The sequence below is a fragment of the Schistocerca piceifrons genome, chromosome 7 (assembly GCF_021461385.2).
Source record: "Schistocerca piceifrons isolate TAMUIC-IGC-003096 chromosome 7, iqSchPice1.1, whole genome shotgun sequence".
In the NCBI taxonomy this organism is placed as follows: domain Eukaryota; kingdom Metazoa; phylum Arthropoda; class Insecta; order Orthoptera; family Acrididae; genus Schistocerca; species Schistocerca piceifrons.
In genome coordinates this window covers 145923977-145937565 of record NC_060144.1, presented here as the reverse complement: position 1 = coordinate 145937565, position 13589 = coordinate 145923977, and the positions used below count along the sequence as shown (strand labels likewise).

At 39.4% G+C, this 13589-nt stretch overlaps 1 protein-coding gene across 1 annotated transcript in view; it reads left to right on the top strand.

Moving 5' to 3' along the window:
- The window catches only part of LOC124805519 (lachesin-like), a 682250-nt gene that overhangs the window by 524931 nt on the left and 143730 nt on the right, over positions 1-13589 (top strand). Inside the window, exon 3 of the mRNA XM_047266083.1 lies at positions 10915-10989. Coding sequence (XP_047122039.1) covers positions 10915-10989 — 75 coding nt within the window. The remainder of the gene's footprint in view (positions 1-10914; positions 10990-13589) is intronic.

The window sequence follows — 13589 nt, the reverse complement described above, 5'->3', positions numbered from 1 at the left end:
ACACATTCCATTTTAAATAACACTTTAAGTATTTTATTGGATAAACGGCCGGCTCCACCTCCGTTAACCTGAAGTTCTTTCTCTGACTGATACTTTTGTAAGCTAGTAGGGTTGTGGTCACTGCCAATTACAAAACAGTTGATCCTTATTACTGGTATCTTCCACCATCCATCGAGTAACAGTTTCAGCAAATTTAAGATCGTTGAAATCGACACGTTCCTGTGAAAACATTCTGCACCTTAGAACTATCTAGAGACGTCCAGCTGACTGTATCTATATTCGATCACTGTCTACAGTTCGTAAATTCACTTGTTCATACCAACACAATAAGCTAAAAGTCATCGCTGCTGGTTTCTAGCTGACTGATAAGATATCCTGTGGACGATTTTGTTTTGTAATTTCCCTGACACAGAATTCTATGTTTGTCAACGGGACCACTCATACATGTGCTCTCGCTTCATGAAGTTCTGCTGCTCATCTGTTCCTAACCTGTGCGGCGTCCTCTACGCATGGCAACCCATTCGAAAGTCACTGGGGATTTTCAGTTGTTACATGTCCTAATCTCATTTTGCCTTTGTATTCGCATCGTGTAATTGTTTTTGGTGACGGTGTGCGCTGTGTCCAGTTTATATAATCTGAAGATGCCTACCACAAAGGAAACGCCTCATCGAAATTTGAAAATAAAAGCCTCCGCAACCAAGATCGTATTTTTATCTTAAATCTGACACTGGTTGCTGTATCAGCAGCAACGATGGAACTGAAGAAATTTTATCTCCTCTTTAACCTTGCGAGATTCCGCGGAACATATTGCGTGTCCTTTATGATTTATAACGCAGTCACAAACTGTAAAAATAATGAAAAAGTACTATGTCTTAACCTCTTTAAACTCTACTGAAATACGAAACCATTGTATTTCTATTGAATGATTTTAGCTTAACAAAATATTACAGCAAAAATTTTTCCCCATGTTATTGAAACTACTCACAAATTTAAATTTCCAGTACAGAGTCGACCAGGGATCTGACAAGGTAAAACAGCTCCAGTGATTGTCTCGAAAATCATTGTTCTCTTGCCACGAAAAGAAAAATTGAAATGGAACGAAGAAATAATGTTGAAGGAAATAGTGTTGCCAGTACCAGTACTGAAGATAGAGTATCTTAATCAAATGAAGAAATATTCTGTACTGAGTCAGCTGAGAAGCAAAGTGAAAGGAAAGTCACTAAAACAACATGAAAAAAAACACAAAACAAATACATTCAACGTCGCAAGGTTCCAGTGATAGTGATGAAGGCAGACAGCATTCCATTGAAGTTTCGTCGGATGAATGGGTTGAAGAGGAAGATGCCGTAACAATGGTGACAATTTCGATGACCCAAAACCTGGGGATTGGCGTATATCGAAGATTTTAGGTAAAAAAAATTGGTGGTTGCATTCCAGTTCAGTTATCCTGAGACAGAGCATTTGACTGTTACTGAGTATGATCAAACAAAAAGAAAAGAAAATGTCGCTGTTAGGGAAGTTTTAAAATTTGCTGTTAGTTTCCTGCGCTATGGTATTAATTAGGTATTTACAGAAATGTAAACCACATTTACTGTATTTTTGAGTGTTATTATATGAATTAGTTCATTAATAATTGTGATAACATTGTGTTTAGGTTGATGTAATGTTATGTCTGAGAATTAATTAAATATTTTCTGTTAAATTAACGAACATGAAGCTGTGTAATGGAAAAATGCAAAAGAGCGTTTGGCGTCATTGGCCGGGAGGTCCCTTGCGGAGCAGATCCGGCCGCCTTGCTGCAGGTCTTATTACATTCGACGCCACATTAGGCGATCTGCGCGCCGGATGGGGATGAAATGATGATGAGGACAGCACAACACCCAGTCGCTGAGCGGAGAAAATCCCGACGCAGTCGGGAATCGAACCCGGACCCGTAGGACGGCAATCCGTCACGCTGATCACTCAAGCTATCGAGGCGGACAACCTTTGTAATGTATGCACGTAAGAAAATGTATTTGCCCATATTTTACGTTCCTAAAGGTCCTTTTAAGCAATACAGATAAATAACCAAATAATCAAATAGGGAGGCCGATGTCGACAGAAATGTGTGCGAACGTTCTTTTACGTGTAGTTTTAATTTGATGGTCGACTTAACATACAGTACTGGGTTGAGTCGATTGGAGCTTAAAATGTGTTTTCCTCAGTGACCGTGGACATCAGTGAAAAGAAAACAACAATCCGGAAACGATCCCTTATCTGTTAGATATTATGCACTGTTTTCAGTGAAAATGCAAGTCGCTTTGTCTGTGATGTAGCGTTAAAAATACGAAAGAGAGCGGTCGACTCAAGAAGGGTTTACGGTACTACCCTGAATAAAACAGGTACGCAGTTCATGTGGCGCAGTCTAGGAAATCCTGACACGTCACAAAAACAAACAAACAAACAAATAAGGCGATAATGTAACCGACAGTAAAACATTGATGGTTTGGTGATTCAAGGAAGGGTGTGGGGTAGAGAAACATTCCGGCCGAACTGACCTTGGAGAGCGAGTTCGAGAATTCTCCCGCGCTCTGAGAGACCACACAACGTTAGTTGTGGACTATGTGGCTATGCGAGTTGATGCAAGTGGTAGATTAATGCATTAAGGTTTTTATGGGTTCAATTCCACATGTCTATGCGAATTTTTTCAAATGGTACCTTCCTTCTTTAGGTTTTTATTTATTTATTTCCACCTTTGCTCTGACAGTATCTTATTTCTTTTCTCCGCATCTCTTGTTGTTGTTGTTGTGGTCTTCAGTCCTGAGACTGGTTTGATGCAGCTCTCCATGCTACTCTATCCTGTGCAAGCTTCTTCATCTCCCAGTACCTACTGCAACCTACATCCTTCTGAATCTTCTTAGTGTATTCCGTTTCTTTTTACAGGTATCGTTATTTAGTGGTGCTGTTGTGACAATGGCGTCTATGCAGGAAAAGCACAATTTGTTTTGTAGCTTTATGAAACACAATCGCCTATGACAGCTCAGCAACAGTTCCAAAGTCTCTGTGTCGAGTTCTGCCACATGTGAAGAGCATCAAAGAATGCGAGAAGCGTCAGTGTTGTTGACAAAGAAAGAAGCGGTAGCCCTGGAGTGAGTGAAGGCACTGTTGACACTGTGAGTAGAGCAAACGCAGTCCGCAGATATGGACGCGTTATGTTTCAAGAGAAACACGCGTACCACAGAGCACTATCGTGAAAATTTACACAAACGGATTTATTTCTTCGCGTACGAAGTGCAACTCTTGCAAGCTTTGCAGCCACAATTGCTGTTTTCCAGAAACACTCTGGAATGAGTGGATGCAGACAGTAATAATGTAATAATGTGTGTGAAATCTTATGGGACTTAACTGCTAAGGTCATCAGTCCCTAAGCTTACACACACCCACACCCGAGGGAGGACTCGAACCTCCGCCGGGACCAGCCACGCAGTCCATGACTGCAGCGCCTAAGACCGCTCGGCTAATCCCGTGCAGCGGATGCAGACAGTGATTGCCTTCACACAATTTATTTTTTGATGAAGCAACTTTTCACGTATTCTGTAAAGTAAACAGGAGTAACATCCGGTTCTGGGAATCGTCGAACCCACTTATCGAAGTGCGGCAGGTAAGTGACGACCAGAATGTGAAACTGTGGTGTGACTCAACCCTTTACCTACCATTTTGTGATGTTTAATGTGTTCTCTATTAGTAACTATAAATTTTATTTTAATCAAATATTATGACTTTTCCTAATTTGTGAAGTTGGTAATAATTCTGGAAAAAATTGTAAAAATTAACCTAAGGTTTTGTGTTAAAGTGTTGGTACACGTTTCCTTCCATAAAGTTATCGCAGGTTCGTGCGGTTGGAAGCAATTTTTCAACAACCAGACTTCTGTCTGCGCAGCGTCTCTTACGTCATTTGCTATTATTGACTCGTGCTGTTATTCTTCAGTTTTCAACGGTCCTCCTTGTGATAAGTACATGTTTGGTTTGGTGCATTCTGTTATAACAGTTGTCTGTTCTGAAAACTGAAAATGTCGCGAAGAAGAGGACTATCGGATGCATTACGTTATAACAGTTGTCTGTTCTACAAACTGAAAATGTTGCGGAGAAGAGGACTATTGGATATGAAGGTAACGGATTTGTTGGAGCTGTCTTCTGATTCTGAAAACTCACCTGGTGAATGTGAATTTTCCAGTGATGATGATAATGAGGTTCATGACGCCGACAGCACAGGCTGGAATTTCTGATAGGCAGAGCAAAAAGAATGTATTGAAAGAAGACCAGGGACCTACAAGTTATTCGATTAGGAACTGTGATAATGAATAATTTGGTTTTACCTTCTTCCTATTGTACCGCTCAATGACAAAGATTGTATGTGGATCGACAAGGAATGTCGAATCTTTTATGAGGTCTGAATGGATGTACACGTAGATATGCAGGAAATGAGAAAGTTCTTGGTTTTCTGATTCTGACTGAAGTTTACAAGTCAAGCAACAAAGATATATGGGGTGTTAAGAGTGGCCGACCACTGTTCATTGAAAGTACGTATGTCTCGCTACCTCTTGCGTGCTGTTCTGATGGTATTGCGCTTTGACAGTGCCGCAGCCCGATGTGAAAATAGTTCAAGTGACGAACTGGAAGCAATCAGAGAAGTTTTTGAGAAGTGGGATATTAATCTTAGGGGTGACTACATTCCATGATTGTGCATGGCCGTGGATGAACAGTTGGTCACATTTCGAGGTCGCTGTCTGTTTCGACAATACATCCTATCAAAACCTGGTAGGCACGTAACAACGTTCTGGGCGATTTGTGACAGTACAACGAGCTACTGCTGGAAGATGAAAGTGCTTTTGGGAAGGAGGAAGAAACCAGAGCTATTCGCTTATAGAGAATGTTACGAAAAACCTGGTGATTGAACTTGAGTCTGGACGGATTGTCATCTGTGATAATTTTTTTACATCTCTGGATTTAGCTTGTTTTTTGTTGTCAAAAGATCTGACACTAGTCGGTACTAAGCGAAAAAACGATAGTTAAATCACCAGTCGATTTTATTACACCTAAAGGATGTGAAGTATAATTTACATTATTTGGTTTTCAACCAGATGTCACGATAGCTCCTAAGAGAAACAAAGCTGTTACCGTCCTTGGCTCTCTTCATGACCAACAAACAGTGTCATCATCACAAGTAAAGAATTCGGAATTTATAATGACATACAGTCCCACAAGGGCGGCTTTGACATGATGAACCAGAAGACGCCATGCAACAGTGCGAAGAGAGAGAGAGAGAGAGAGAAAAGGCGACGACCCCTGGTGGTGCTCTTCAACACGATCGAGGTAAGTGTAATGAAAGCGTACCTAATTTGGGTTATGCTGGCTACTAATAAAAAAGTGAGACGTTGGACCTTCATCATTAGTTTGGGAAAGCAACTAGCAGGTGTAAAGAAGGCAATCATATCATTAGTAGCACCAGACCTGGGAAGGGCAGTGAAAACACCAGCCAAGAAAAGCAGAAGATGTGCATACTGTGTAGAGAAGAAAGAAGAAGTCAAATTACATGTTATAAGTGCACAAAATATATACGGCCGGAATATTCTGCTATTGTCTGTAGACGCTGGACAGATTCCCCATGAGAATCAATGGCTCCAGTAAAAGTATAAAAATAGACAAACATAGGAATTATACAGGCAACCAGTCACAAATAATTGTTTGGTACAATTGACCTAGGTTTCGACACCTGTTAAGAGTGTCGTCATTAGAATGAAATTCTGGGCAACCTTAAAATACATTGCGAGAAAGCAGTGGTTCAAATTTAGAGAAGCTATGCTCAAGTCAAAAATAAAATAAAATATGTTCTGCCTTGTCACGTGACAAGGCAGGGTCGTTAGGCCAGAATGCATGTCTTTGCTTTGGTGCGAAGATTCATACCATTCTATCTAAACTATCATTTTCAAAGAAGTGATATTCCACACTGTGACTTAGGTATTTTTCTTTATGTTCCCTTAAAAACTAGCATTTCGCGCAGATATAAAACTGAATTTAATAATATTTCAAGTCATAGTTATAAACAGTTCACTGAAACTGATGTGAATTTATGTTTACACTGTAAGATCCTTAAAGTTACAAATATCAACTGCTTCATTTATTGGTTCACTTTTTTGGCATTATTATTGACATACTTTGAGGCTGCAGAGATTATGGGCTACCGATACACAAGTTTACACGCCATACCAGCGTGTGCACAAGGTATAAAAGGGCAGTGCACTGGCAGAGCTGCCAGATGTAATCAAATGATGCATGTGAAAAGGTTTTCGACGTGATTATGGTCGCACGACGCGAATTAAAAGACTCTGAAAGCGGAATTGTAGCTGAATTAGACGCGTGGGACATTCCATTCCTGAAATCGTTTGGAAATGCAATATTCCGAGATCGGCAATGTCAGCGAGTGCGCAGCGAATACCAAATGTCAGGCATTTTCTCTTACCACGCGCAACGCAGTGGCCGACAGCCTTCACTTAACGACGAAGAGCAGCGGTTGTCAGTTTTAATAGACAAGCAACACTATGTGAAATAACCACAGAAATCAATGTGGGACGCAGACGAACGTATCCGTTAGAAAGAACAGTGAGGAGGAATTTGGCGTTAATGGATCACGGCAACTGCCGACTGACGTTGAATGCCTTTGCTAAATGACTACATCGCCTGCAACACCTGTCCCGGGCTCGTGACCATATCTGTTGGACCCTAGACGACTGGAAAACCGTGATCTAATTGTCGGTTGAGTCTTGATCTCAGTTGACCAGAACTGTTGCTAGGGTTCAAGTTTGGCGCAGATCCCACGAACGAAGCTGTGGACCCATGTTATCAACAAGGCGCTGTGCAAGCTGATGGTGGCTCCATAACGGGATGTGTGTGCATGGAATGGACTCGGTCCTCATATCCAACTGAAGCCATTATTGACTGGAAATGGTTATCTTCGGCTACTTTGAGACTATTTGTAGCCATTCATGGATTTCATGCTCCCAAACAACGATAAAATTTTTATGGATGACAATCCGCCATGTTAGCGGGCCACAATTATTCACGACTGGTTTGAAGGACATTATGGGAAACTCGAAAGGATGATTTTGCCACCCAGATTGTCCGACGTGAACCCCGTCAACGTAATCGAGACGTCAGTTCCTGCACAAAATTCTGCACCGGCAACACTTTCGCCATTGTGGACGGCTGAAGAACAGCATGGCTCAGTACTTCTCCTGGGGACTGCCAATGACTTGTTGAGAGCACGCCACACCGAGCTGCTGCACTACGGTGTGTCGGCCAAAAGGAGGCACGGCACGCTATTAGGAGGTATTCCATGACTGTCGTCAAATCAGTGTATATTTATTGTTCCTCAATCCCAAGTAGTGTCCTTTCTTTGTTTAAAAAATGTGGAGTGGCTTGAGAGTTTTTAGCGATTCTCGGTGGCTTGTGGTTTAGATGTAGCTTCTGCAGAACTATGCACTTGATCATGTCTGAAGCCGTTAACATGGTCTGAGAACAGCATTTTGAATTTTCTCTCAGACGTCCTACGTAAAGGCACCGACATTGCGCGGAAGTAGTCTTATGCACTCGAGACTGATCACATTTGCTGTGTGTCTGCTTGATGTTCTCTTGTAAAGATTATTGTTCCTGCTGAAAGTGATTGTGATGACCGCAGTTTTGATGAGTTTTTGGATTTGATCTGATATTATTTTGTTGGATATGGTGTATTTCCGTATTTATTTACGTCATTTTTCCTCAAAGCTATCAGGTGCCAGTCTGTTTTACCTGCATTTTTACTGTACCTTCCTGTCTTTTTTTGACTTTATCCATTATTTAAATTTATCTCACTAATTTTCTTAGTTTCAGAATTTAAATGGAATTTGCAGGCTCGTTAGACCAAAGTCTTGACAGCTGCTTCTGTATGTGAGTTTGGCTTTGCAGAATTCATGGGTATGTCGCTGTGTGTTTGTGTGTATATCCGTGTGTTCGTGTGTGTGTATGTTTATGTGCGTGTGCGTATGTGTGTGTGTGTGTGTGTGTGTGTGTGTGTGTGTGTGTGTGTGTGTCCGTGTGTGTGTGTATTAATTTGATTTCTATAGACTTTAAAGGAGGAGTGTGGTGTTAATTACAGTAAGGATAATTTTTATCTCGTTTGAGAACGTATACACGTCTTCAAATGATGAACGAAAGATCGACACGCATGGGGCTATGCCATACAATCAATAAGAACAGTTAATTAATAATAGTGTGTGTGTGTCTGGCAATGGATATCAAAATCTAGCTACATTTTCATTGCAGCCAAGGACTAACGTAAGTCAATGTGGCTGAGAGTGTTTCTCATAGGCGCCGCCATGTTGTTCTCTCATTCTACCTAAAGTTATCTCCTCAAATTCAACCAAGTTCTCTTCTAAGTGTTTACAGAGCTCTTGGAGTTCAGCAAAGTACTTACTTGGTCTGCCTACCAGGAATTCACCTGATTACACGACCACCCTACTTGTATTTCACTATCAACAGACATGTAAATGCGACACCGACTCCTTTCTATTCAATGGTTCATTCGTTTATTTTCGTATCTTTCATATAATTCCCATCATGTATCCCTGTATTGCTCACTGAGCAACCTTAACTGTTTTTTGTACTAAATGCCCATGTGTCACTACAATGACTGTAGCTTTCCATGTCGATACTTTGGAAGCTTAGATTCTTAATGAGTAATAAGATTATAAGCTACTAACTTCTTCAAAAACTACTGTTGAATATTCGGTTTTTCAAGTGAAAAATGTTAACCAATCAACTCGATTGAAGAAAGTGTAGAATGGCCTAATGGTTTCTTGGAAACGAATTGGAATACTACACATGGAAAAATTTTGGTCATGGCTTTCTAACAACAACTCAACGAATGTTTTCTCTTTATCTGCTGGAAGGTTTTCAGAAGGTCAATGAATTTTTTGAGAGAATTTTAATTTCCTAAATACCGAATTTGATTAAAATCAATATTTTCTTCCTTCTGGTGTGTCAGAATAATAACTTCAGTTTTAACATGTATTGTTCATACGCTCTCACTACTATTGAATGGTGGAAATTAATACCGGGACGCAATAATATGGTGCCTCACCAGTCTTTCCTGTTGATGTTAAAAATTATTTAACCACTGCTCGATCTTGCTTGGAGTGTCTACAATGGCTGTACAGAAATCAGAGTGCTAGGGAATGAACCGGCCTAGTAACTGGCAGGCACATACGTAAAGCAACTGTATATATGTAGCAGAAGGCTAGAAGAATTAGTGACTCACGTCTAACGCGTCACATCGATTCACTATCTGATGGAATAAAACTGGTATGTGAATCATGCTATTTATCCAAAAGTAGAATATGTGTAATTACACTATGCATGCAGATACTAGTCCACCAAAGTTAATCAAGAGCATATTTCTTGAACAGGATACTGGAAATATTTTCCAGAATGAATTTTAAATCTGCTGCTGAGTGTGCACTCGCTCCCGAAAGACAAAAGTCCCAGGTTTAGTTTTAGCTTGCCAGGAAGTTTCAGGATACTACAAAGGCTAGAGAATAAAGCAGTATTTTTTTTCTCAATACGTTTGCCACACAAAATTGTCAAAAATACACATACGCGAACTGAAAGTGTACACCATTAAGCACCAGTCCGACATTAATTTAACTCGTGGAGATGTTCATCACACAACAGGTGTTAAATGATTAAAATTTGACTCCGGATCATAAACTTTAATTTGCTACAATAATGCAACACCACTGACAAACTTAGCACAGATACTCGATTTAGTAACTGAAATACTTCATGAAGTTTCCTAAAGAAACACCTTCACTCAGATTTCCTTTTCAAGTAATTACAAGTCTCGTAGAGTAACAAATCAATGTATAGACGCACTTCGTTTATTTTCATTCGGTAGTATCTTACAGAACAACATTCTGAAATAATTCATCGTTAAGAATGTTTTCCTTCCACAAACAAGTTCCTTGCGGCATTCAGGTGCGATCATGGTTATGTTCCTAAGTAAAAAAATAGCCGCGTCTGTAATTCATCTGAAAAGAATAAATTATCTTCATTAGAACTGACTTCACCACAAAATGGGCTGAATACTGCTGATGTTAAAGTTGTTTCCACAAATCTCGAAATCGAGCTGAAAAATCTATCTTCCTGCCATCCGATATTGTTCTATAAAAGATTTGTTATTTAACAACTTTTAACTTACATGATTCGATTTACTACTGTGGCTAAGCTAAATGGTTTAGTTGTTACTTGTACTGATTTGTAAACGACAACAGGTAGCCAATATGAACTGTACTAAACAGAGTGTAAAATAATTTGTTCCAGTTTATTTGATATATCCTACTGATGATGAACGAAACATGTAACTAGCAACCTAAGCTTCTTTCAACCTTCTGTTGAAGTGATCATCTGAAAAACAGTCACCTACATGAATAATTTCTGACTTCCAACCATCCACATGAGATATTGTCGATGGCGCTTCGCACTAAGTATGTACGTACACTTACTTCCCTTAATACCCCTGTTAACATACCGTATTTAAGAGAAATGGACTGCATTCAGCTACGAGGCTGAACATGGTACAATCGTCACAGCAGCTACGGTAAATATTCCAAAGTCGTTCAGAATATTTCGACTGTCGTTATGGTAACTCACTGTTTCTTACAAATACTTTAATTTCATTATGTATAAGAATTACGCATTCAAGAGTTTTCAGGCTGTATTAAGAATTTGCGTTGTATAAAATGAAGTCTTTTTTTTTTTTCACAGGATCGTCGCTCTAATTTACGATCACCAATAATAACTCTAAGGGATCATATTAACGCTGTAATTTCATTTCTGTTACAGAACCAAATCAAAATCAAGGTGATTCTCCGTATTCATCTGACACTGGATGGACATGGAAGCCGGGTACGCACACAGGTGAGAAGTCTTTTCGTTAGCATGACATACAAGTTTTTTTAGACATTACGTGTTATTGCAATAACTTCTGCAAAGGAATTGCGTTTGCAATAGGCTTTCGCTGTTTCATTGATATGAGTGTTTTGACTACATCTTTTCTTATTATTTCCGTCCTATCATTTCATGAGCATGTAGGGTTTTCAATAGTGAAATATTTTCGCTGTACCTTTTCACTCCGGTCTTTAAGATATAATTAGCTACAACAATCATAAATACCTTTTGGCAGCGTTTTTAAATTTGATGATTGATGTGTAATACGTGCAGGAGTATGGGAAAATGAAGTTTATAACCGACAAATGCCGGACAAAATTCTTCGGTAGGTAAACTTGTTTCGATTGAAGACATTTTCGACAGGACACGACTGCTTCAGAATATTCGGTGGGTCACCATTTGTATAAGACTACTACCGCAATCTTCTGGTATCTGTCAAAGGCGAAGATTTTCCTCAAGTATTTGACTGCAATAACCGTATTGTCGAAAGCCAGTTGCTCGCTGCTGCTCTCCACGAATCACAAGTCGAATCTGAACATGGTAGTCGGAATGTGTTGCCCTGTACAGCAATGTGCAATGAAGTAGTTTTACCATTTGAACAAGAACTCCTTGATTACGATTAATAACTTTCAAAGCAATCAGTATCAGATCAGAAACTTTATTCAATACGTCCTTTGATCAAATGTTGCAGTCCCTGTTTTCACATGAACCTATGAAATTTCATAACGGTGATTTGGGATATACAGTTCTGTCGTATATAATAGACAAAAAGCTAACTGAACATAAAGGAAACTGCTCAGTTTTCCTCCCGACAGCTTCCAATAATTGAAAGCACTACAAAGCTTCCCAGTAAGGAGTTTGAATATAGAGAAACGAATATAAATTTTAAAAATTAATTCAAACGTAAGACTACGTTTTTTCTATTGTCATCTGATTTAAGGACTATTCACGACATTAAAATACCATTGTTCACTCTTTTGAGAAAACACCCAGTCTTAAAAGAATAATGAATTTGTGGATTGGCCCTTTGACTGTACAAGAAAAACTAACCGACGAAGAAGCTGTCTTGTATAAATGAGACGCATTGTAAACACAATATCGCACTTCTTGGAGGATGCGCAGAAAAACGTTAAGTAAACAAAAGAGCTTCAGAGCAAAATATTTTGAGAATAACAGTGCCAAGGCACACCTCTTAAGCTAAGAAGAACGGTGTTTTGCAGTTGAGAGCTAAAATTATATTGTCAGAAAATTTACATCAATAGCTAAGCAGGTAACTATAGTACATTCCATGAAATACAATTGTTTATATCGTAATGCAATTGTTTATATCATTAAGGAGCATTACTTTCTGATATTTAATATTCATCCAAGAATTTAAGACAAAGAATGAAATTTTTAGTGTTACATTACTTCCGATTTCATTAAATTGGTTTTGCGCTTAATTGCGTTTTTGTACTCGACTGGCTTCTTCAAATACTTAATGGAACAACTGTGTGTAACATATGTCATGGTGACACGAAATTGTATGCTACGTCTCTTATTCTCGTGATTTTTTTGTTTGCATTCAGTTACTCCACACGACACAGCTTCAACAAAGTACCTTGTTCTACTTCCGAGTTACAAATATTGGGACTAGACAAACCAGAAGAACTCTGCCAAAAGTGGATGAATTATTGCGATTAATGGACCACCTGCCATTCTAAATAACGGGGGCACTCATTACCTTATCACGTTTCCACGCACATAAAGAACGCAATTTAAAAACTGCGAAATAATACTCTTTGCTCGAGACAGCTAGAGTTATCCAAGAAAGCACGCTGCTGATTGGTTGGTCTCAGACTACAGAGCTACACACAGTCATAAATTATAGTAAAGGGGTAGTTAGCCGCAGAAACGTAATGCAGCAGACACCGAGGAACTACAACAGGAATGATACGATGAAGGTGCCAATCTGTAATATTATGAGAAAATGCTGGCTTTAAAAATATGGTATCCTTTATTCTTATACTTATGCACTCCTGTCAGTTGAATACATTGCAGCACATTTCATTCACCTGAATGTTAGCTGAATGTTCGGTCTAATAGAGGTACACCTAACACCTTGCTGTCCTTACAATGCAGTGCATTATGGTCCTTTAGGCACATCACTATGAGATGTGAAGGACGACGTGTGGCATCTGTAGTTTGACTGTCAACAGGGAATATAAGTGCGCACTAATACAAAGAAAATTAATATCAGTGTACCTTCGTGTACATATTAACCTCTAACGGGTATAAACGATTAGTTTCAATTCGCTGTAACAGGTAGAACGGCGACGAGAGTTCATTAGTACTGTTTGTATTCAGTGTTGTTCGTCACACCTGGTAGAGCATGTAACGCTCTTGAACAGCGTCAGATCTTTTACTATTACTTGGCAGTTGCACGTCATGCGAAAGCTACTTTCGTCCTTAAGTATTGCGCACCCCTGTATATTGCTAACATGGTTTATGTGGCGACACGTTTACCGCTTGTACAACTCACTCATACTCACCAACGGAGTTCTTTCTGCTACTTCGCTGTGGTGTTAAGG